Raw genomic sequence first — 26,702 nt, forward strand, 5'->3', positions numbered from 1 at the left:
TTGTTAAAACGATAACGAAAATACCTGAAATTCGGACGAAAATGCATTCGGACAAAAACGAATGCACATGTCTAATTGGTATCCTAGACTGGTAAGTCCAGTTTGGAAGAGGTTCTTGAGTTGCCTAAATTTACATGCATGTTGGTATCCTGGATTGGCAATCAATCTGGAGGAGGCTTTGGGGTTATCAGACCCCTGGAAAGCCTAAGTTAAAAACAAAAACAGTACTGATATGTAGCTACTAGTAGAAAAAGGTACCTTTGTTTCGTATAATATTGAACATAAAAATTGTGGTGTAAAATAATACTCATGAGTTTAGATAAGTCAGGAAAGGTAAGTCCTGACATGTAAATAAGGTGAAGGTTTTTGAGCTCCATTTGTTAACAAAGTTAAAAGGTATGTATCGTCTTTGTGCTATAAGTGTATGTGTTTATATGTATCTGTTGTAACGGTCTGTGTACTGAGTTAAGATCAGGTTGAGACATTCCTGATTGCCGTGGCAAGCAGGGCTTGGCGGTTTTTCGTGTCTTGAGACAAGCGTTTTGGTAAGGAGACGTATGCGCATACGGTGCCTATTGGCTTTACTCTGAGCGCTGCTGTCCATAAGTAATTACTAACTATCCTGTCCGTTTTAATAATTTTGTGAATGTTTGTATATTTATATATATTCAGGAATTTGTGTTCATGTGTATGCATACTTTGCTAGGTGGAGTGACTGTGTATTGCTATATAGAAAACAGAAGATAATGACATTTTGTTAATGAATGTTCACAAATGTAAGTTAATTTCTTTGTAATCTTTGTAGACTGTTAGGGAATATTGTATGTGTGAGGGAGACTGATCATCTCCCAAATTAGGTTAGAATAAGTCTGTAGTGGTTGTAAAAACGTTGGTGTGAAAGGACCCTGTGTGTTAGTTCTATGAGTGAATTGTAAGAAGTATGTAACTGATGCTGAATTCTGCATAGTGTATGATGAATAGGGAAATGGTATGTATCCTCCATACAAATGCAATTAGAACTTTCTGTGTCATATCTTTGGTTTTGTGACACTTGTTATTAGTATTTGATAGGAGGATTTATATTTATATGAGTTAAATGTGTGTGTGTGTGTTTTTTTTTTTTTTTTTTTTTTGTATGAGGTGCAAAATGAATCCCTATGTGATTGATTGTATGTGTCTTTCGTTAAGAGGCTAGGGATTGATACATCTATGGTGACTGATTGACTTTAGCGTCAAAGTTCTAAATGTTATTGGCAGTGAGTGTGTGTGTGGAAGGCACGATTCATTAATCTTTTTTATATTCTTTTGAATATGTACCTTAGCTAGATAGCGCCATGAATGAGCTGAGGGAGTTAGAAGTTATTTAAACTGTAGAAAAAAGAAAGTTGTTCGTTTTAAGTAATTTACGACACAAAGTTCACCCATATTTTTTTGTATCCAGCATACTGCTTCTGGAAGGAAAAATCTGTAGATAAATTCAATGCCGCTAATGTAATTAATGTCATGCTTAACAGATTTTACAGTTGTAGGTTTTACATGTTAGACGAAATACTGTATTTTTTTTTTTCAGTATGTGTTTAGGAGCTTATGCGCAACAGCATTACATCACTTTTTGTGACAGCTCATCTCGGTGCTCTGTACTGAGATAAAGGGGCACGTTTCTGTGCCTTTAGACAGAAACTGGATGAGCTGACCAGAAAATAAATAAAATCTCAGAATACGTTCTTATTCTTAAACATTAGTTGATTTTTTATTAGAATATAAACTGTAGATTATAATAGGTATTTTGTCTTTTATATTATGGACTGCAGTAGTGCAAGGTGCATTTTATTTTTAGTGTATCACTCTTGTAAGTGGGGTGCTTATTCTCCCTTGTAGCTTTTGTTGTTTATTTTGTCATGTCTCTATCTTATTGTACAGTATTATGTATACTGTCATCTTTATATATTTGCCTATTTAGTAGTATTCACAAAGATAGCAATGGGATTTATTTATTTGGTAACAGGGAACTCCAAATTTATATTTGTTTATTATTTTCTGAAAAGAATAGTGAAGAGTGATGCATGGTAAGAGCCCATTCACACAGGGACGACTTGTCAGGTGACCTAGTCGCCTGACAAGTCACCTCCCGTTCTGTGCTATGGAACCGTTCTAAGGGGAGCGACGCAAGTCGCTCCGACTTAGAAAAAGGTTCCTGTACGACTTCGGGGGCGACTTGGGGCGACTTGCATAGACTTCTATACAGAAGTCGTTTTGCAAGTCGCCCGGGCAGTCGTGTGCAGGTCGCCTCGCTGAGGCGACCTGCAAGTCGTGTTGCCCCTGTGTGAATGGGGTCTAACAGTGCTACCATCTTATTATATGTGCTATATCTAGCACATACAGCGGGGTGAATTAGATAATTAGAGTCTTAATTTTTAATATTAGCTTGTAAGCTCTGGTGAGCAAGGTTCCTTATTGGTATTGGCTATAACTTATTTTGTCCTACCTGATTACAATATTTAGTAATCATCAGGCTGATTATTAGTTTGCCTAAAGAAATAATTTGTTTCTTTATTCCAGGAGCAGCCAGCACATTTTCATATGTAAAGTTATACTTTGTAAAATTCCACTTCTTTTGATTTTTTATTATTCAAGTTCCTAAGTTATGCTACTACAGGTGGCAAAGTCAGTTTTTGGATTAGGGTCATTCTGCATTAATATGATCTAATTAACAATAACATTTGTATATAAATTATTCTTAAGGAAGGGGCATAGTAATGCACATTTTCCTAACCTCTTTAGATTTAACAGACTGTGCAAGCGACCATGTAATTTTATTTTGATTTCTTTTTACTTATGAACAATCACAATGTAGTTTCACAAAATGTAGTTCTTCAAAGTCTATTTTGTGTGCCTGAAAATAGACTTTATTGCAATGAAAGAACAAAGCTGTAGATATAGATATATTTTAATAAATGTCTGCTCCTTTTTAAAGTAAATCAAAGTTTTTCATATGGTCATGCAAATGTACAGGACAACAGCTAAGTGTCTGATGTGGGAAGTTTTCCCCAGGATTGGAGTGTATACAGCACTGATATCAGATAATTGTACCCATTTTTATGAAAAATCAGTTCCATTCTGCTCTATGCTTGGCATAGACGATAGAACCTTGTGTCCACACTCATATTTATTGGTGGATAGGTTGTATGGGCTGTTGTAGACCAAATTAAATACAATTTGCTGGGCCATATGAAACTTTGGATAGATTTGTCACTAAGTTTAGGCGTTCTAGGAGGCACAATGATAGTTGCTTTGACTTCATGCTGTACAGTGGGAGATAAAATGTTCATGTGTTTAAAATAATTAACCAAATCGGTGTAGTTTTGTTTCTAAGCAGATCCTTGTTTTAGATGTGATCTTTTGTTCCAGTCAAAGCCACTAAAGGAATGTATGTCAGTAACTCTTGATGACTGCAAGTACATTAAAGATCATAAAAGGAAGTGGAAGAATTCACAATTCAAGTGTCCATTTAAATCCACATTTGTGACAGTGACATTTTCCATTTCTATAGTAGTCAAAGTCTGAGTGAGATTACCAAGAGTGTTATTCACATAAGTGCAAGTGGAATACATACAAGAGACTGTTGCAGACAAAGACATTGGAAGTATTTCAGTAATGGACAATGCTAATTAATTATATGTGATACTTTGTATGTAGAGACTTACTGTTGTTTTGTTTGTTATATATGTTATAAGTATTATTGTGAACACCTTAAAGTGGAACTTTGGTCAGAAAATTAATTCCTGCTGGGTTACTTGAGGCTGACCCCTTTTGCAGGTGTAGCTATGAAGCACAGTAAAAAATAAGTGCCTATACTGTTTAAAATCCACTGTTCCACCCTGCTCTACACAGGCTCAGTTGTGCTCTATTTTTTTGCACTGAATAAAATCTAGAGGCCAGTCTGCTGACAGCCTAAAATTCTACTGCTGTTCAAAGGTTCTGGGCTTCAGTCGAATGGTAGCATAATAATTAATGTGGAATGTATTTTTCTTGGTAATGAACCTTATTTTATCACATTTTTGTGAGTAGAGTTCCACTTTGAGTAAATGTTCAATCATTATAAACAAATAGCTTTATCATTTTTTGGAAAAAAAAAAAAGTGGGGAGGTGTAATGTAATGAGTATGACATTATCGCTAAAGACTGTATGCTATTGATGCTTTATAGGATATGCTATGATATTTGTCATGATTTTGTTTTATAATTCATGTTTTAAGACATAGGAGAGGTAGGCTACTGACTTAGACAGTATAGCAGTGACTGACAGAAGAGACCCATGCTGACTGTTATTGTATAATATTCTGCAGTATAGTATGTGCAAAAATTGACAAAAAGTGAAATGGTTTTGGGTTTAGCAAACTTTGTGGGAAGACTACAAAATTAAAACTAATGAAATATCTGGACTGACTATATTGACAGTATGACATGACCAGGGTAATAGTGACTGATAGGTGGAGTCAAGGTTAAGAAATGATAAGACTTTTTCAATTATTGTATGGGAAATAGTATAGGTTGGGAAATGTAAAAAGAATAGTCTGTATAAAATACTTTGTAGTGAAAACATGTACTTCAAGGGATTTGTAATAATAATTATTATTAATATTGTAAGAGTATTGTATTATGACAAAACTATATAGATATATTTATATTATTTTAGCGGATGTTGTAGAAGTAAAAGGAACACACTAAATTAAGTTATTAAATAAAATGAGAGTGTAGGAGCCATTGCTGTGTAGGTTTCCCTGAAGTGCTTGCCGGAGACCTATTGTATCCTGACACTGACTTTATTTTTATTTTTATTTTTTATAACTATATTTTTGAAGTGTATTTTATATCCAGAAAATATCGGGTGATCGCAGAAGACATGATGCAACTTGTTACAAATGTTAAATTGCTACAAAAGAAGGATTTCATACAATAAAGAAGGAACTGAAACATCTGAGACTTGTACCTTTGCAGAACAGGTATGCACTGAACTTGTGTCTTACAATATCCAAAGCAGCTTGTGCTATGATACTGGACCAGCAACTGATGATGAAGAAGGAGATCTCTCCAAAAAAACATCAAGCACTTGGCTAAGCTGAAAAGACCTATGCAGGAAAAGGCAGAGCCTTATGGGACTGAGTCTGCTGAATGCTCCTTGGAACCACATACTTGGCTTTCATTCACTAACTAAACGGATTGTTCCTCTTCCCTGTTATCCTTGATGTGATGTTGCTGAGTAACTGTTGCCTGTTGCAAGAAGTTTGTGGCAAGAATGATCACAATGCCACTGAGACTGACAACTATGTTTTCCGTGTCACATATGGAGAAGGACTTTGCAACTACAGAAGAAGATGCAGTGTGTTTTTGATTGGACTGATTTATTTATTTATTTTTTGGACCGATTTATTTTTATTTTTTTTTTAACAATTTATGTGATAAGTGTCGGGTGCATGGGGTCTCTGAAGGGCATGGTGGGTGATCTGTACTGCAATTGCTGTGAGGCTTATGCCTTAACAGGGGGGAAATGTTGTAGAATCTCATATTAGCCAATGTATTTCATATTATTCATATTGATTTGCATGTATTTTATTGATTATTATTATTATAGTAGTGGTTTTATCAATATTATTATTCAATAAGTAAAGCAACAATTATTAATCTTTAATAATGTATACTGTGTTTTCCAGATTTAGAAAGTCTTCATTTAAGTGTTGAACTTTAAATGACCTCTGCTTTATGACAAGTACTTGTACACAGGTGTTCTCGAAAATGTATTAAGATAGTCTACTGGGTGAAAGTTCCTTAGAATAGATTCAAGTAATATAGAATTGTCTCAGACAGATAAGAAAACAGGTGGTTAAAATAATTAGTTGGAATACAGGAAAGTTATGTACAGAACATTAATTAAGTTTGACAGGGTCAAACAAAGGTCTGCTTGTGCCCTCATTAAAACTGTTAAAATACATGCATATAGTGAAACATATAAAACATCTGGTGGGGTTATTGAAAGTTAATTGTCTCAAAGTCGTAAATCTGCAAATCCTTGAAGCTAGTCAAATCTTATCAAGATAAGGAGAGTTTGATAACACAGCTGGGTGCCAGACTGTCTCTATACAGGTGTTTTTAATTGGACAAAAACAGTTATAAATTACTTTTATGAACATATAGGAATTTTGGGAATAATTAAGTTTATCTGGTTGTAGAACAGGTGTCAGATTTATAGTTGGTTACTTTGACGTAGATCTTAGCGACCAATCATATGTAAGAGAGATGGTTGAGATAAGACTTGTAAAATGGTATATAAATGCAAGCTCTGCAATTGTTAGACAGACAAGTCAGATAGGAGCTCATAAGGCTGAACTCTGTGTATGCTGCCCTATTGCATGGGTCATAGAGGTCAGAACCAATGGGCAAGTATCTGTCCTAACTTGTCTCCTCGTACGGGTCAGAGAAGACTTCTTGACTTGTTCCAGAATGTGGTCTCAGGTGAATTTCCTTCACAAACTTGGTCGAGCTGGAACTCAGAACTCTGTGAGGGGACCAGACCACCGGCCGATTGACTGGTCCCTATCAGGTGACGGGTTCCCAAGAATTGGCAGTAAAGACCCATTCTGGTTCAAGGTGAGAACAATTCACAATTGTTTCAATTTGGTTAGAGGATAAGAATACCTATATCTAATATGCATGCATTGTAAGAAACTGTATAAATTTGACCTGTATTTTGTAATACTTTGAACATAAACCTGTATGTTATCAGCTGTTAATAAACCTGCATTGCTGAAGTTCTGCCTGGTTCGATACTTTACTATTCTACTTCAGTGTTCACAGCAGGAGCTGATCAGCAGGTCTCCCAGACCCAATGTCCCCCGGCACCCGCTGATCGCTCTGTACACAGCCAGAACAGCAGTCTGCTTATGTAAACAAGGCAGATTGTCATTCTGTCAGTACAGAGGACACGGATCCTGTGTTCCTGTAAAGCAGAAACACTGACCAATGCCTTCCCCTAGTAAAAAGCACCCCCCCCACTACACTGAAACACTGGCTAGGCCCACATTTAACCCTTTGGTTGCCCCTGATATTAACCCCTTCCAAGTCAGTGTCATTAGTACAGTGACAGTGCATATTTTGTAGCACTGATCTCTGTATTAGTGTCATTGTTCCCAAAAAAGTGTCAGATTTGTCCACTGCAATATCGCAGTCCCGCTATAAGTTTCTGATCGCCACCATTACTAGTAAAAAAAAAAAAGAAAGAAAAAAATATAAAGAAAAATATCCCATATGCTGCGTACACATGATCGGACATTCCGACAACAAAATCCTGGGATTTTTTTCCGCTGGATGTTGGCTCAAGCTTGTCTTGCATACACACGGTCGCACAAATGTTGTCAGAAATTCCGAATGTCAAGAACGCGGTGACGTACAAGACGTATGACGAGCCGAGAAAAATGAAGTTCAATAGCTAGTGCTTGATTCCGAGCATGTGTGGATCTTTGTGCGTCCGAATTGTGTACTTTGTGAATTTCCAACAACAGATTTGGATTTTGTTGTCGTAAAAAATTTGAGAACCAGCTCTCAAATTTTTGTTGTCGGAAATTCCGACAAAAAATGTCCGATGGAGCCTACACACGGTTGGAATTTCTGACAAAAAGCTCCCATCGAACATTTGTTGTCGGAAAATCCGATCGTGTGTACGCAGCAATAGTTTGTAGACGCTATAACATCATTATAAGCTTATTGGGATTTTTTTTTACCAAAAATATGTAGAAGAATACATATTAGCCTAAATTGATTGAAAAATTTAAGAAATTAGATTTTTTTACATTTTTTTATTGGATGTGTTTTATAGCAGAAAGTGAAAAATATAATTTTTTTTTTCAAAGTTTTCAGTTTTTCTTTGTTTACAGTGCAAAAAAACCCCCAAAAACGCAGAGGAGATTACCTCCAAAAGAAAGCTCTATTTGTGGGGGAAAAAAAGGACATGAGTTTTATCTAGGTACAGCATCGCATGGCCGCGCAATTGTCAGTTAAAGTAGCGCAGTGCCGTATTGCAAAAAATGGCTTGGTAAGGAAGGGGGGTAAATCTTCCAGAGGTCAAGCGGATAATGATGGAATGCGTATAATTACCTGCAATGCAGGATGTGGCCAGGAGGGGTGTCCACAGTCCAATGAGTGCAGCACACAGAGAGTCACCTAAAGATTTTAGCAAAAATATTATTTTCTAAAGAAATGGCTCTAAAGATAGCCGGGGCTGCCTGGGGGGCGAATGTCTTCTCCGAATCTTGTGGCTGGATCGATGTGGCAGAGTTTCTACCTAAAAATAGGAGAGAGAATAAATTTGTTTTTTCAGATCCAATATACCTCTTCAAACCTGGACTGGAGGGGTTAATGTAATGCTGGACAAGAGAAAGTAGAGGGTCTTTAGGGTACATCGCCTCTCTTATATGGTTTACTTCCATATTATACAGCTTTTGGTAACTTCATAAGTCTGCATGAAGAAATTCCTGAGAGGTCATAATAGACAGCAACAGTATCGTTTTTCAAAAAAGCAAACATTGTAACTTTGTAGCAAGTCACAAGGAAGACTTGGAAGACTCACAAGAATTCGTAGAAGTGGCTGATCTGTCCCAAGACATTTGTGAACACAGCCAGGAACTGCACAGGCACCAGGATTTACATGATTGTGTCATCTCTAAGCTGGCATCTCAGCCCAAGAGGTAGATGGTGACCCTGAAGGGTATGAAAGAAAGGTGTAGAAATTGCGCCAACTCCTAAATGTGAAGAAAGCAGCCAACACAGCAATATGACCGTTGCAAATGAGAATTAAAAATAAAAAAGTGTGGCGCTAGTGCAAAATGAGGCTCCTGTTGCTAAACAGGTAGATATAGTTATTTGAGGAGAAATGAAAAACACTTTCAGTGTAAATAGGTGAAGTGAAGAAAAGTTGTTTTGTGAAACATCCAAAGCTATTTATATGTGTAGAGAAATAGGGTACTCAGTGATAACCTATAGGTTGAATAGGAAACAATTCTGCATATGAAACCATATTCCAAAGGAAAAACAAAGCAAATATATATCAATGCAAGGTATCTCGATGGACTGAGTATGTTGTTTAACAAAACTGAAATACAATAGAAATGGGAGCCAAGGCGAAGGACATCGGAAATCCCTGAGGGAGGGCAAACATAAATGGGAGCACAAAAGTCTCTCAAATGACAAGATGGGGCAGTCCCACTCAGTCCCACAGACCACAGGGTGCAAACCGTCTTCTCAAGAGGTAGGTAAAGGTTGTTGGGAGGGGTCCTGATAACTACGCTGAATCTCAACTCATGTGGATGATTTCAACCAGGAGAAGGGAAAAAGCAAAAGGATGCCCTTACCAGATCAAGTGGACTCACAGGCCGTGGCGGTGAGTCAAACGAGCATGTACCGTCAGACGGTATGGAGTGAAGATTTGTGGGAAGACTTGTGGAACATCTTGTCAGCAGTCCTCAATTGAAGAACCAACTTGGAGTCTGGGGTCCCCAGGGTACGGTTTCGATCGCCGAATGACCGTTTCCTCAGAGGTCCGTCAAATGTGCAAATAAGCAAGAAAAAAAGAAAAAAACTTCCACATAGTGTGAATCCGTGATTTGTAAAAAAGCATAAGAGCACTTTATTTGAGGAGTGTACTCCCAAAAAAAATATTTTTACAAACGGGGGGCAGTAAAAACTAGGCTCAATATAAAAACCGGCATAGAGAAGTATAAAAATAGCGCAGTGGGTAGTGGTGGGGTATAATCATATGAACCCGACACGTTTCGCCTCCAAAGGCTTCTGCTGGGGTATGAATAAGCCCCCCACATAACTGCGCTTTATATAGTAAACCATAAATGAAGTGTAACAGCTGATCGGCGCTGTTACACGGGACGACTTCCGGGTTCGGCAGCGTCATCCGTGACACAACGGTCACATGATGTTAAGTGGCCAATCATAGGGAGATGGTCAAGAGCCAAGCCTCACTCCTGATCCCCAATGAGCAGAGCGACAATCCCATTCGTCTCAACAGTCATGTTATCGTCACATGATGTGGTAATGACGATGGGACGCTCTGAGGCTGCGTATCAGAGGAAGCAGGAAGCAGAGGCCCAACAGATTAAAGCGTGGAACGCAAGCACAGCGGCGATCCACGCTGATGATGTCTAATTCTAGTATAATGGTGCAGTCCCGAACCCGGAAGTCCTCCCAACACATCACCATATACAGAAACAGACATAATAGAAAATACATGTATATACACTAAAAATGGAAGATACGTGAAAGATACATATATATATGCTAAAAGTTCTTGGTGTATAAACTTACGATATACATAGGCAATATATATAATATTTCTTATAATAAAAATAATAGAAACAAGGGGCTAAAGAAAAAAAGGGGCATGAAACCTATAAAGATATATGGAAACATCCAACAAAGGTTTATGAAGGGATCTATAGAGGAAGTGACATGTATGTTTAATACTAAATACACATGTGATTCAGTTAGATTGGAATATTACTAAATGTGATTAAGTTAGATTGGAATATTGCTACGTGGAGTCAGGAATTAAAAAAATTCCAGGAACACGGTGTTCTATACATAAATGATAAATATTATCCATTCTACTGTGCAAAGGTGGGTGCTCGTAAAGAACTCTACAAAAACATTTTTTTTGGGTACATAGCATGGGAAAGAAATTTATTGCTCACAATGAGGGGACAACAATCCAGCAACACTCATAAAACTAAAAGGTCTAGGAAGGTGTTACGTAGTCCCTCTATATATATTGTCAGAGGGAGGGAGGGGGGAGGGGAGGGTGCCTGAATAAACATGGCGCCATCCTTCTGGAGAGAAAAGCAGATTAAAGGTTGTCAGGAGGTGTCCTGTGATCTCCATAAGAGCTAATAAATGCCTGAAAATATTACACTGACATTACTTACCATTCATAGACTTAACATACAGTATCTCACAAAAGTAAGTACACCCCTCACATTTCTGTAAATATTTTCTTCTATCTTTTCATGTGACAACACTGAAGAAATGACACTTTGCTACAATATAAAGTGAAGTGGAATCAAACGGTATTTTTATATACCTGACAAGACCAGCTGGGTATATTCACAGAAATTACCACACCCACAAGACCCTCTCAGTACTGAGGAGATAGCTTCTTGGTGAACACAAAAGAGATGACTGCAAAGTCTAAATGTTCAAAGCTATCTGATTTCATTCTGGGCGGGTATACCACTTATATACGTTATTATTAGCCAATCATAATAAGGAACGAGGGGGTGGTCAATACATTGGTGTACATTTCATATCATTACATATCATTACATATTATTAATACTCAAATGCCCAACCCCTTAAACATGACTGACATAGCAACTATAGTAACCATGCCATCTGCTTCCATGACTACTAGTCATGCCTTTGGTGTTCCCCTTTACACAGGACAATGTCCCAGACCGCTCTACACCACATAAGCTTTATATAGAAAGGTACAGAGCAAAGATGCTGCTGTAAGCTATATTTTCTTATATGTGTGCCTTGCAAAAACTGTTACAGTCTGTCACGGTCTGAGAATACAGAACTTAAACTAACTAGCAGATTATAGTGGTAAAGAGAAAATGTATTTTGAATGGGACTTTAACCACTTAAGGACCAGCCTCGTTTTGGATTTTAGATGTTTACATGTTTAAAACAGTTTTTTTTTGCTAGAAAATTACTTAGAACCCCCAAACATTATATTTTTTTTTTTCTAACACCCTAGAGAATAGAATTGCGGTCGTTATACTTTTTTTTGCACCGTATTTGCGCAGCGGTCTTGTAAGCGCACTTTTTTTGGAAAAAATTCACTTTTTTGAAAAAAAAAAAAAGACAACAGTAAAGTTAGCCCTTTTTTATATTGTGAAATATAATGTTACACCAAGTAAATTGATACCCAACATGTCACGCTTCAAAATTGCGCCCACTCGTGGAATGGCGTCAAACTTTTAGCCTCAAAAATCTCCAGATGCGACGTTTAAAAAATTATACAGGTTGCATGTTTTGCATTACAGAGGAGGTCTAGGGCTAGAATTATTGCTCTTGCTCTACCGGTCGCAGCGATACCTCACATGTGTGGTTTGACCACTGTTTTTATATGCGGGAGCTACTCGCATATCCGTTCGCTTCTGCGCACAAGCTCGTCGGGACGGGTGGTTTTTTAAAAAATTTTTTATTATTTATTTTAGAATATTTTATTTTTACACTGTTTTTAAAAAAAAAAATTGTGTCACTTTTATTCCTATTACAAGGAATGTAAACATCCCTTGTAATAGAAAAAAGCATGACAGGACCTCTTAAATATGAGATCTGGGGTCAAAAAGACCTCAGATCTCATATTTACACTAAAATGCAATAAAAAAAAAGTCATTTAAAAAAATGACATTGAAAAAATATGCCTTTAAGAGGCATGGGCGGAAGTGACGTTTTGACGTCGCTACCTCCCAGCAATGTCATGGTTGACGAGTGGGCGGCATCTTAGCCTCACTCGTCTCCGGGCACAGCACGGAGAAGGATGCGATCGCCCCCGCCGCTACCGATGGCTCCGGTAAGCGGCGGAGGGCACCGGATCACGGCAGGAGGTGGAGGTCCCTCTCCCACCACCGATAAAATTGACCTTGCTGCGCCGCAGGGACCACTTTTATCAGAAAGCCGGCCACCACACGAAAACGGGGATACCGGGGTTATGGCAGCTAGCTGCTGCCATAACAACGATATCCCCCTTCAAAGTTTGGACGTACATCAGCGTGCGGCAGTCCGGAAGTGGTTAAAGGTACTTCATGTATACACAGAAAAACAATTTAATAAAAGTATAAATCATTTATTCAAAGAAAAAATATACACATTTAAGACACAATAAAATATGCAACTACAGTTACAGTCATGGTCCTGGGTATGCACACCTATCTAAACCCTGACCTAATGAAAAAACTGGAGTTGCAAATACAGAGTTCTTGCGTCCTAAAATTTTGACATGTTTCGCAAGTCGGCTTCATCAGGAAAAGGACAAACGCATTCATGTATTAAAAATTAAAACCAATGACTTGTATAGAGCTTTAGGAGTATAAGCAGAAACCAAAAATTTGAAATTAATTAACATATCACAATACGCAGAGAAAAAAATTCAATTTTAACACGATATAGCATTGTAAGTGCATGATCCACGTTGGTATGAAATAATAAAAAAAAAAACTAAAACAACCCAACCCCCACAACCCGGAACCCTTGCCCCGTTCCCTGATGGGTCCCGGAGTGAGCACCGCCGGGGGGGAAAAGGGGAGTCATATGCCCCCACCGCCTGGACCCCAGACCAGCCCCTGTAATGTCAGACTTCCCATAGGGGGGGATGTGGTTTTCACTTAGGTCAAACAGGTAAGCAGTGCAGCAATATCTGCAACGAATTATACATCAAAGTATAAGTAATTATAAAACAGCTTGAGGGTAGGGGAAGCACCAGTTCATGACCAATAGTAAATGAACCGTACTCACCACACTCCCATATCTCTATAAGTATAATAGTGTACACGCCCAGAGCTCATGCGGACAGGGCAGTCATTAACGACATCAATAGATTCACTTCGTATGGTAAGCTTCACATCATCTACACAACTAATAAGACATATAGGCATCTATCTGACATTGTCTTCTACGAAAACACCCAACACCCATCTCATATTGCAAAAAGTGTATATAGAATAAGAGGTATTCTCACCTCAAAATGACTGATGCTAAAGCTAATCCCGTCCTCAATAGGCACAAAAAATGAGAAAATGCATGGGGGTGGCAGAGAGGCACAAAGCCAAATTGCCAAAAAGGAAAGAAGGCTGGAGGCGATCTCTGCAACATAAAGAGTGTATCAGGATCAATATGGAATCCCTCAGATTTCCAAGTGGGAACACAGGCAGTCACAGAGCCAAAATGAAAAAATTACCTTACAAAAACCCCGCTGTCAAGTACCATGAGCTCCCGGGCTGTGTCAACATGCATCTGCGCAATCTGAGGTTAAAATATCCCCCCCGTGGCGCCAAAGCGGGCGTGTGACATTACGCCGCACTGACGCCCCGCTGACGCAAAGGTGGAGGTGCATGCAGCACGGACTGACATCCGGAAACCGAAAACGATGAGTGCATCCGGTTTCCATCTAGCAGGGTGAAAGGCAGACCCTGCAGACAGTGCAGGACAGGAAAGCTGTCCTGCAGATGTAATATACAGCTGGGATGCCGTGAAAGAAAATGCACCTCAGGGCGGGCATGCATCGGGACAGTGTCACCCATACGGGTGCATTACTACTCCCAATGCACACCCTTGGGCGTCTGTACGGGAGTCAAAAGACAGGGACAGGACAGGCCCCAGCCAGAGGAACAATGTGACAGAAAACACAAAAAAACAAAACCCACCCACCAACCCCTCAATATAACATCCAAACCCAACAAGGCCATGCATATACTTTCCATTTATCAATACTCAATCAAAGTAGACAAGTGATAAAAATCTATACACAATTGTATCACATGTATCATTTGATAATTTATATTTCCATTTGCTACCCGGCGGGTGAGTGGCCAACAACACCATCTAGTATGTAGCAGCTAGGCCAATGCCAGGGCACAGGTACACAGGATCACCAGAGGACCCAAAAAGATTGCATAAAGGAAAAGAAAAACCATGAATGACAGAGAAACTGTGGTCAGGAGGGCTCAAGATGCAAACATGGCTGCTCCCAAGAAAAAAAAAAAGGGGGGGGACACAATTCACAGAAAAGGCTTGTAACTAATCCCCTCGTTCAAACCTGGAGAGCGGGTGGCCTGTAGCGTGTAGATCCACCTGGTCTCCAGCTGGAGAAGCTTGTTGTCAATGTCCCCTCCACGTTCATGTTGAGGTACATGTTCCTGGCTGAAAAAGCCAATTGACTTGAGATTGAAGTTATGATACAATCCCACATGGCGGCTTATGGATGTCTCCATTTTATGTTTCGAAATCAGGGATACATGGTCCCTGATTCTACAAAACAGTGGGCACTTCGTTTTACCCACGTAAAAGGCTCCACAATGGCATTGCATTAAATACACAGAGCCAACCAACTGACGGTTGGTTCTGTGTTTTGGAGTCCATATATTTCCGTTGGGGAGCTCAATGCTCCTTCCTGCAATGATAAATCGGCAAAATTTACATTTGCCGCATGGGTAAGTCCCGGGGGACTTATTTTTAACAATATTTGTACTGCTGTAGTGGCTAGTGACCAGAGTGTCTCTAAGTGAATGGGATCTCCTATAGGTTATTTCTGGATGAGGTTTAATAAATGTACAGACTTTTTGATCAGCAGTCAATAGATACCAGGATTTGTTATAAATTTTGCGTATCTTAGCATGTTGTCGGTTATATTTCGTAATGATTTGCGTTGATGTAGAGGATATGTCTTGCCTAGGTTTGTACAGCAGCCTATGTCTATTAAGATTTCTCACTCAATTGAACGCTTTCCTTAGGCACGTGCTGCTATAACCCTTAATCAAAAGGCGATCGTGTAAAGCATTGACTTCCCTTTGAAAATCTGCATCATGTGTGCAGTTACGTTTAAGTCTTAAGAATTGACTGTACGGTATGCTTTTGATCAGTTTTTCAGGATGCGAACTACTAGCGTGTAGCAAACTATTTCCCGCCGATGGTTTCCTAAACAGGGTAGAACAAATCATCCCTGTATCGTCTGTAAAGATTTCCACATCCAGAAAGGTTATTCTTGATTGGTCAAATGTGTATGTGAATTTTAAATTATACAGTGGAGATGGAAAGTATTCAGACCCCCTTAAATTGTTCACTCTTTGTTATATTGCAGCCATTTGTTAAAACCATTTAAGTTCATTTTTTTCCTCATTAATGTACACACAGCACTCCATATTGACAGTAAAAAAACACAGAATTGTTGACATTTTTGCAGATTTATTATCAAAGAAAAACTGAAATATTACATGGTCCTAAGTATTCAGACCCTTTGCTGTGACACTCATATATTTAACTCAGGTGCTGTCCATTTCTTCTGATCATCCTTGAGATGGTTCTACACCTTCATTTGAGTCCAGCTGTGTTTGATTATACTGATTGGACTTGATTAGGAAAGCCTCACACCTGTCTATATAAGACCTTACAGCTCACAGTGCATGTCAGAGCAAATGAGAATCATGAGGTCAAAGGAACTGCCTGAAGAGCTCAGAGACAGAATTGTGGCAAGGCCACAATCTAGCCAAGGTTACAAAAAAAGCCTGCTGCACTTAAGGTTCCTAAGAGCACAGTGGCCTCCATAATCCTTAAATAGAAGACATTTGGGATGACCAGAACCCTTCCTAGAGCTGGCCATCCAGCCAAACTGAGCTATCGGGGGAGAAGAGCCTTGGTGAGAGAGGTAAAGAAGAACCCTAAGATCACTGTGGCTGAGCTCCAGAGATGCAGTCAGGAGATGGGAGAAAGTTGTAGAAAGTCAACCATCACTGCAGCCCTCCACCAGTCGGGGCATTATGGCAGAGTGGCCCGACGGAAGCCTCTCCTCAGTGCAAGACACATGAAAGCCCGCATGGAGTTTGCTAAAAAACACCCAAAGGACTCCAAGATGGTGAGAAATAAGATTCTCTGGTCTGATGAGACCAAGATAGAACTTTTTGGCCTTAATTCTAAGTGGTATGTGTGGAGAAAACCAGGCACTGCTCATCACCTGTCCAATACAGTCCCAACAGTAAAGCATGTTGGTGGCAGCATCATGCTGTGGGGGTGTTTTTCAGCTGCAGGGACAGGACAACTGGTTGCAACCGAGGGAAAGATGAATGCGGCCAAGTACAGGGATATCCTGGACGAAAACCTTCTCCAAAGTGCTCAGGACCTCAGACTGGACGAAAGGTTTACCTTCCAACAAGACAATGACCCTAAGCACACAGCTAAAATAATGAAGGAGTGGCTTCACAACAACTCCGTGACTGTTCTTGAATGGCCCAGCCAGAGCTCTGACTTAAACCCAATTGAGAATCTCTGGAGAGACCTAAAAATGGCCGTCCACCAACGTTTACCATCCAACCTGATAGAACTGGAGAGGATCTGCAAGGAGGAATGGCACAGGATCCCCAAATCCAGGTGTGAAAAACCCAAAAAGACTCATGGCTGTATTAGATCAAAAGGGTGCTTCTACTAAATACTGAGCAAAGGGTCTGAATACTTAGGACCATGTGATATTTCAGTTTTTCTTTTTTAATAAATCTGCAACAATTCTGTGTTTTTCTGTCAATATGGGGTGCTGTGTGTACATTAATGAGGAAAAAAAATGAACTTAAATGATTTTAGCAAATGGCTGCAATATAACAAAGAGTGAAACATTTAAGGGGGTCTGAATACTTTCCGTCCCCACTGTATGTATTCACTTGTAGACTTTCCAAGAATTTTTGCAAGTTTTCTTTTGTCCTGCCCATACCATGAATACATCGTTGATGTAACGATGCCATGAAATAATTTGACCAATATCCACTGACCTTGACTCATCCGAAAACAGGTCACATTCCCAACCCCCAGGTACAGGTTTGCATAAGAGGGGGTACACTTGGCCCCCATAGCAACACCCTGCACTTGGAGGTAGTGGGAACCTTTAAATACAAAAACATTGTGTGTTAAGAAAAATTCCAACAACTCAATAACAAATTCGTTATATTTCCAAGAGTCAAGGTCACGTTCACAGAGAAAGTCCCGCACAACTCCAACCCCTCTAGCGTGTGGGATTGAGTTATACAGGGCCTCTATGGTTTTTTTTAAATTTTATTATTTCATACCAACGTGAATCATGCACTTACAATGCTATATCGTGTTTAAAATTGAATTTTTTTCTCTGTGTATTGTGATATGTTAATTAATTTCAATTTTTTGTTTTCTGTTTATACACCTAAGGCTCTATATAAGACATTGGTTTTAATTTTTAATACCTTCGTCCTTTTCCTGATGACGCCGACTTGGATAGTAAAATGTTCTTTTTCTGCCAGTAAATCTCTTATACACTTCCTGTTTCTTGTCTGGTCATTAGCCTAGGCTTAGGACATCATGCACAGCTCTCTAGAGAGAGAGAGAGAGAGAGAGAGAGAGTTTTCAAAGAAGGGAGGGGGGATGAGTCATAAGAGGACCAATGAGAGCTTCAGAGCTGGAGGTGTGCCTCTGTGTAAATACATGAAGTGAACCGGCAGCAGCTTCAGCTGCCCACAGTTAAAATGGTTGCAGTCAGACTCAGTGGAGGGAGATTTCTGCAGCATATTTGGCAAGTACAGAATCACAGTATATATAAAATAATATGCAAAGTGGTCGGGGGGAAGCTTCAGAATGGCAAAGATTTTTACAAGTTATGTGAGCAGACTGCAGTTCCTCTTTAAATACTTATTTACTATGATCATCAGCTCCATCTACTGGCCATAATGTGATATGTTCCCCTAAAACTCTATTGTTAACAAATGAATAACATTTGACATGGAGAGTAAATAACCTCCTAATAACATTCAATTTTGCCCCCATTTTACATATTTGAAAAAAATAAAATAAAAATTATATCTACAGCTCAAGCCTTTAAATATGCAGTTGAAACTTTTTGTTTATCTTTTTGGATGATTTTGGACATTTGTGATTGCATTCAGTCAGTAAACTGTTCAGGGAAAGGGGGTGCTGAGAGGAGTCAGGAGACTCACTGAAGTTTAGGAAACATAAATCTATTTTTTCTTTCTGATTTGGTGGTCTGTATAGTTTAACAAATATTTCTGTATATGGGACAGACCCCATGATGTCTCCAATAGCACATTATTATTATTATTGTTTATTAATATACCAGATTTATATAGCGCCAACAATTTGCGCAGTGATTTACAACATGAGGGCATTATAAAATTTGATTGGACTCATCTCATGACGCAGGGGGCGGAGCTTGTACAAAAGGGTGTTAATATTGAAACCTGCCTAGAGCGGTGTGATGTCTAAATGTAGCACAGGGTATAATGTATTGTATGGAGCATGAGATAATCTGCATGAGCAGTAATATTCTGCAGTGATCTGATAAATGAACATTATACAAGATGATTTAAAGGGACAGTCCACTGATAATTATGGCTGGGTGTAATGCTCAGCAGGGAAGAACATATTATTGAAGGAAATTGGTTTTGCCCCCCCCCCCCCAAACAACTTGCTCCGCTCATTAGCTCCTTAGCATAGACCCAGAATAGAAAGGACACAATTTTGTTGCGCTGGAATCATAAAAATAGGAAAGATTAATGTAAAAGCAGCTAACACAACATGCGAGGATTGCACAGTAATTGATGTAATAAATGGTGTAGCGATAATTAAAACTGTATAATGAGCTTTCAGTGTTTCAGATGAATAAAACCACAACTTCACTTTAAAAGTCCATAATTACAGTGATGAATCTTGTGAGATCCGCTTGCAAAGAAGCACTTTTGCCTCCAAGTGCTAAACTTCTAGAAGTCGTACCAGAAAACCCCTGGCATTACCTCAATCTTTTTCTTCTTCTTCGTACTGGGGGCGGTGCTGTGCGGTGTTTGAGGTGCGATGCTCTGCAGGACTGGGGGCGATGCTGTGCGGTGTTTGAGGTGCGATGCTCTGCAGGACTGGGGGCGGTGCTGTGCGGTGTTTGAGGTGTGATGCTCTGCAGGACTGGGGGCGGTGCTGTGCGGTGTTTGAGGTGTGATGCTCTGCAGGACTGGGGGCGGTGCTGTGCGGTGTTTGAGGTGTGATGCTCTGCAGGACTGGGGGCGGTGCTACGCAGTATTAGAGATAGTGTTGTGCAGTATTGAAGCTACAATGCTCTGCACTACTGAGGGCAATTCTACGCAGTATTTGAGGTGCGATGCTCTGCAGTACTGGGGACAGTGTTGTGCAGTATTTGAGGGGCAATGCTCTGCTGTATATGTATTATATAATAATGTAAATTTTGTTTTATAACAGAATGTTGCTGTGGATCCTTGTCAGTGTGTGCGCCATCGCTGCAGGTAAGAGATCCTCTTCTCTCATCTGATATATTCACATCTCATGACATCATATGTCACTCTTCTAATATCTGAAGAGTGATGATGTCGCTCCTGTGTAATATATTATATACAGAGAATAGTGATGTCGCTCCTCTATAGTATATCTTATATCTGGAGAGTGGTGATGTCACTCCTGTATAATATACTATAGAAGAGTAACATCACTATTCTCTGTATATAATATATCTTATATCTGGAGAATGGTGATGTCACTCCTGTATAATATATTATATACAGAGAATAGTGATGTCACAGCTGTTTTGCCTCCTTTATTCCTCAGCTCAGCAGCGCAGCTCCTCGTACTCCGGTGAATATGGTATTGCGAGAGGAAAGCAATTTTCACAGTCTGAAAACCAACTGGATGGACCAATCACAGCCCTGAGAATTCGTAACAATCGTCTCTTCATCACTGGGTGAGACACACGGCGCCGTTTTTCCTTTTCTCACCAGCTTCATACTAATACATGTGTATATTGGGGGGATTCTCAGTGTCTGTCCCTATTCTCTATTATCACTGAGCTCAGCTGCTCCGGGTTTAGAGAACAGTTTGGCAAACTTCAAAGAAGTTCAGATGCCGAACCCAATGGGAGCCAAATCTGTCCAATCAAAATGCTGAGGGCAGTGCCGGGACAAGGTCTTTCAGTGCCCAGGGTGAAGATGGCAAACTGTGCCCCCCCCGGGTGTATAGAAAGAGTGTCAGTGGGAATCAACTATGTTTCCTGTGTGTGCTGCTTTTTACTGCAGATCAATTTGTTCTTCTTCCTGATTTGCAGGGAAATGAAAAAAGTGATCATTCCCTCTGTAAAGAGCCCTGTATTAATTATCAGCACAGGACTCAGAGCAACATGTCACTTATCACTGTCACCTGCTACCAGATGCCACGTGTCATTTACCACCGTCACCTGCTGCCAGATTCAGCATGTTACATAGTTACATAGGTGAGGTTGAAAAAAGACACAAGTCCAACCTATGTGTGTGATTATATGTCAGTATTACATTTTATATCCCTGTATGTTGCGGTCGTTTGGGTGCCTATCTAATAGTTTCTTGAAGCTATCAATGCTCCCCGCTGAGACCACCGCCTGTGGAAGGGAATTCCACATCCTTGCCGCTCTTACAGTAAAGAACCCTCTACATAGTTTAAGGTTAAACCTCTTTTCTTCTAATTTTAATGAGTGGCCACGAGTCTTGTTAAACTACCTTCTGTGAAAAAGTTGTATCCCTATTGTGGGGTCACCAGTACAGTATTTGTATATTTAAATCATATCCCATCTCAAGCGTCTCTTCTCCAGAGAGAATAAGTTCAGTGCTCACAACCTTTCCTCATAACTAAGATCCTCCAGACCCTTTATTAGCTTTGTTGCCCTTCTTTGTACTCACTCCATTTCCAGTACATCCTTCCTGAGGACTGGTGCCCAGAACTGGACAGCATACTCCAGGTGCGGCTGGACCAGAGTCTTGTAGAGCGGGAGAATTATCGTTTTATCTCTGGAGTTGATCCCCTTTTTCATGCATGCCAATATTCTGTTTGCTTTATTAGCAGCAGCTTGGCTTTGCATGCCATTGCTGAGCCTATCATCTACTAGGACCCCAGGTCCTTTTCCATCCTAGATTCCCCCAGAGGTTCTCCCCCCAGTGTATAGATTGCATTCATATTTTTGCCACCCAAATGCATTATTTTACATTTTTCTACATTGAACCTCATTTGCCATGTAGTTGCACCACCCCATTAATTTGTTCAGATCTTCTTGCAAGGTTTCCACATCCTGTGGAGAAGTTATTGCCCTGCTTAGATTAGTATTGTCTACAAATACAGAGATTTAGCTATTTACCCCATCCTCCAGGTCATTTGAACAAATTAAATAGGATTGGTCCCAGCACAGACCCCTGGGGGACCCCACTACCCACTCCTAACCATTCCGAGCATTCCCCATTTATCACCACCCTCTGAACTCGCCCTTGTAGCCAGTTTTCAATCCATGTACTCACCCTATGCTCCATGCCAACGGACCTTATTTTGTACAGTAAATGTTTATGGGGAACTGTGTCAAATGGCTTTGCAAAATCCAGATACACCACGTCTACGGGCCTTCCTTTATCTATAATGCAACTCACCTCTTCATAGAAGGTTAGTAGATTGGTTTGGCAAGAACGATTCTTCATGAATCCATGCTGATTACTGCTAATGATACCGTTCTCATTACTAAAATCTTGTATATAGTACCTTATCATCCCCTTAACGAGTTTACATACTATTGATGTTAGGCTAACTGGTCTGTAATTCCCAGGGATGTATTTTGGGCCCTTTTTAAATATTGGTGCTACATTGGCTTTTCTCCAATCAACTGGTAACATTCCAGTCAGTAGACTGTCAGTAAAAATTAGGAACAATGGTCTGGCAATTACTTGGCTGAGTTCCCTAAGTACCCTCGGGTGCAAGCCATCTGGTCCCGGTGATTTATTAATGTTAAGTTTCTCAAGTCTAATATTAATTCTGTCCTCTGTTAACCATGGAGGTGCTTCCTGTGCTGTGTCATGAGGATAAACACTGCACTTTTGGTTACTGAATCCCCCCGATTCCCTCGCGAAGACTGAGGAGAAGAATACATTCAATACCTTCGCCATCTCTCCATCCTTTGTATCCAGATGTCCTTCCTCATTCTTTATGGGGCCAATATGGTCTGTCCTCCCTTTTTTACTGTTTACATACTTAAAGAATTTCTTGGGATTTTTTTGCTCTCCTCCGCTATGTGTCTTTCATGTTATATCTTAGCCGTCCTTATTGCACCCTTACATTTCTTGTTGCATTCCTTATAAAGTCTGAATGCTGATGATGATCCCTCAACCTTGTATTTTTTGAAGGCCTTCTCCTTTGCTTTTATATGCATTTTTACATTGGAGTTAAGCCATCCAGGACTTTTGTTCGCTCTTTTAAATTTATTACCCAATAGGATGCATTGGCTAATGCTCTTATTTAATATGCTCTTAAAGCAAACCCATCTCTCCTCCATATTCTTTTCTCCTAAGATTTTGTCCCAATTTATGCCTTCTAGCAAGGTTTGCATAGTTGCCAACAGTCCCAATTTTCCTGGGACAATCCCGATTTTGGGACCCTCGTCCCGATTTAATCTTGTCCCAGGTGTTTTCCCGAATTTTTGGGATTGTCCCGAGAAAATCGTAAGTGTTTTTCTAAAAAACGGCAACGGCTCCACAAAAATGGCCGCCGTCGCCCCACGAGTGAGTCAATGAGTTGTTTCCCCTTGTGTTCAGTGCAGGGGAGAGGGGTATCCAATCGGCTTCTCTCTTCAGTGTACAAATAGAAAATTCTATTGTACACTGAAGCCTATTGGCTACAGGGATTGGCGACCCCTCCCCCCTCTCCACTGAACACAAAGAAATCCTCCCTCCGCTCTGCCCCGTGTGTGACAGTGTCTCGTCTTTGACGAGAAGAGAGGGGGGCTGCCGGGGAGCAGCCGCTTGTGAGTCACTGTGACAGAGAGAGAACTTACTACAGACACGCTTCCTGCGCTACTCTGCATACTGGCTAGTTGGTAATGTGCCCCCTGAGGTGCCCCATGCCCTAATGTGCCATGTGCTATGTGCCCCGGTGAGCCCCATAATGTGCCATGTGCCATAATGTGCCCTGATGTGCTATGTGCCCTGACGTGCCCCATGCCCTGATGTGCTATGTGCCCCATAATGTGCCATGTGCCCTGATGTGCCCCGTGCCCTGATGTGCTATGTGCCCTGATGTGCTATGTGCCCTGATGTGCCCCATAATGTGCCATGTGCCCTGACGTGCTATGTGCCCTGACGTGCTATGTGCCCTGATGTGCCCCATAATGTGCCATGTGCCCTGACGTGCCCCGTGCCCTGATGTGCTATGTGCCCTGATGTGCTATGTGCCTTGATGTGCCCCATAATGTGCCATGTGCCCTGACGTGCTATGTGCCCTGACGTGCTATGTGCCCTGACGTGCTATGTGCCCTGATGTGCTATGTGCCCTGACGTGCCCCGTGCCCTGATGTGCTATATGCCCTGACGTGCTATGTGCCCCATAATGTGTCCTAATGTTCCCCATAATGTGCCATGTGCCGTGACGTGCCCCGTGCCCTGATGTGCTATATGCCCTGATGTGCCCTGTGCCCCATAATGTGCCCCATAATGTGCCATGTGCCCTGATGTGCCATAATGTGCCCTGATGTGCCCCATGATGTGCCATGTGCCCTGATTGTTCCATAATGTGCCCTGATGTGCCATGTGCCCTGATGTGCCCCATAATGTGCCATGTGCCCTGATTTTTCCATAATGTGCCCTGATGTGCTATGTGCCCCGTGCCCTGATGTGCCATGTGCCCCGTGCCCTGATGTGCCATGTGCCCTGATGTGCCCCATAATGTGCCATGTGCCCTGATGTGCCCCGTGCCCTGATGTGCCCCGTGCCCTGATATGCCCCATGTGCTGATGTGCCCCATGCCCTGATGTGCCCCGTGCCCTGATGTGCTATGTGCTCTGATGTGCCCTGATGTGCCATGTGCCCTGATGTGCCACAATGTGCCCTGATGTGCTATATGCCCTGATGTGCTATATGCCCTGATGTGCCCTGATGTGCTATATGCCCTGATGTGCCCTGATGTGCTATATGCCCTGATGTGCTATATGCCCTGATGTGCCCTGATGTGCTATGTGCTCCGTGCCCTGATGTGCTGTGCCCCGATCTCCCATGACCTGATGTGCCCCGTGACCTGATGTGCCTTGTGGTCCGGTGCCCCATGCCCTGATGTGCCCCTATGTCCTGTGCCTCAATGTCGTATGCCCTGATGTGCTGCGTCCTGATGTGCTGTGCCCTATACGCTGATGTGCTGGGCTCTGTACCCTGATGTGATGTGCCCTTATGTGCCCTATACACTGATGTGCTGGGCTCTGTACCCTGATGTGCTGTGCCCTGTACCCTGATGTGGCCTGGTGTGCTGTACCCTGATGTGCCTTGTATCCTGATGTGCCTTGTATCCTGATGTGCCTTGTGCCCTGATGTGGCCTGATGTAGTGTACTCTGATGTGTTGTGCCCTGGGCCGGTCTGGATGAAGTCCAGGGCCACATTTTTGTCCCAGTCCAGCCCTGGCCCCCTCCCCCATATCACCACCATACCTGCCCCCCCCATATCACCACCATACCTGCACCCGCCTCCCCCCATGACAACACCATGCCTGCATCCCCCTCCCCCCATGCCTGCACCCCCTCCAACCTAGTCACCACCATGCCTGCACCCCCTCCGGCCTAGTCACCACCATGTCTGCACCCCCTCCGGCCTAGTCACCATAATGCCTGCACCCCCTCCGGCTTAGTCACCACCATGCCTGCACCCCCCAGGTCACCATCATGCCTGCACCCCCAAATCACCACCCTATCTCCACCCTTCCCCAAGTCAGCCTGTAACACCCCAAGTCACCATGCCTCCACCCACACACCTCTCTCCCCTTGTCACCGTAGCCAACACTCCATCTGCAGCCAACACTCCGCTGGGGACACCTGACGTAAGAGGTACTGTACTGGGAATGCCTGATGGAAGGAGGCACTCTGCTGGGGCACCTGATGCAAGGACAGACTCTGCTGGGGGCACCTGATGTAAGGACAGACTCTGCTGGGGGCACCTGATGTAAGGACAGACTCTGCTGGGGGAACCTGATGGCATCTGGTGGCAGGCGACATAGCAGGTGACACGCTCAGTGGTCCCACTGATTCTGCATTATGGTGAGTTGAATGATTTCATTTTATATTATTGAAAAAATGGAACTGCGCTAATGAAACAAGTTATATAAATGGCAACTAGCCATCATATAGTGCAAGACCTCGTGAAAGGTATATGAAACATATATATAGTACACATCACTAAGCATATGCATTAAATGAACATACAAAAGTGCATTTTCATGTGCAACAGTGCAAATGTGATCGGTTACAAAGCCTCCAGCAGCACTGAATGTGCGTTCCAAAAGAACGCTGGATGCAGGACAGGCCAGTAGCTCAATTGCATACGGTGCAAGCTCTGGCCAGTGATCCATCCTCAAAACCCAGTAACCCAGAGGATTTTCGGTGGCAAAGGTGTCCAAGTCAGATCTTGCCCCTAGGTATTCCTGCACCATGTAAAACAGACGCTGGCGATGGTTGTTGGAACGGATCATACCTTGGGGCTGCGGACTAAAAAATTGTCTGAACACATCGGTCAGACGGCCATCTTCTCCACCGCTCCTTCTTTGACTGACTGAAGCCTCAGCAACACGTTGTCCAGAAACAGGAGTTTGTAACCTCCCAGTCTCTGGGAACGCGTTGCACAGACCTTTCTGCAAGGCCTCCCGAAGATTTTTCATCCTCTGCTCCCTCTGAGACGGCAAGATAAGGTCCGCAACCTTACCCTTGTAACGTGGATCAAGGAGGGTTGCCAGCCAGTACGAGGATCCTTACGCAGGGTTTGCAGGATCAGGGAGGCCATGCAGCGTAGGTTTGCTGAGGCATTCGGTCCGGAGTCCCCTGGGTCACTAAGGACGACATGGTCCGCAGCCACCTCCTC

At 41.7% G+C, this 26,702-nt stretch overlaps 1 protein-coding gene and 1 long non-coding RNA gene across 2 annotated transcripts in view; one reads left to right on the top strand and one right to left on the bottom strand.

The window, feature by feature from the left end:
* LOC141148438 (uncharacterized) overlaps positions 1–26,702 on the bottom strand; it is an 87,454-nt gene that overhangs the window by 46,229 nt on the left and 14,523 nt on the right. The gene's annotated exons all lie outside the window — the stretch shown is intronic.
* The window catches only part of LOC141148436 (zymogen granule membrane protein 16-like), a 49,751-nt gene continuing 42,909 nt past the window's right edge, over positions 19,861–26,702 (top strand). The window contains exons 1-3 of the mRNA XM_073635936.1: positions 19,861–19,948; positions 20,052–20,095; positions 20,415–20,547. Of these exons, the coding sequence (XP_073492037.1) occupies positions 19,908–19,948; positions 20,052–20,095; positions 20,415–20,547 (218 nt within the window). The 5' untranslated portion in view covers positions 19,861–19,907. The remainder of the gene's footprint in view (positions 19,949–20,051; positions 20,096–20,414; positions 20,548–26,702) is intronic.

This window comes from Aquarana catesbeiana, linkage group LG06, assembly GCF_042186555.1.
Source record: "Aquarana catesbeiana isolate 2022-GZ linkage group LG06, ASM4218655v1, whole genome shotgun sequence".
Classification (NCBI taxonomy): Eukaryota; Metazoa; Chordata; class Amphibia; order Anura; family Ranidae; genus Aquarana; species Aquarana catesbeiana.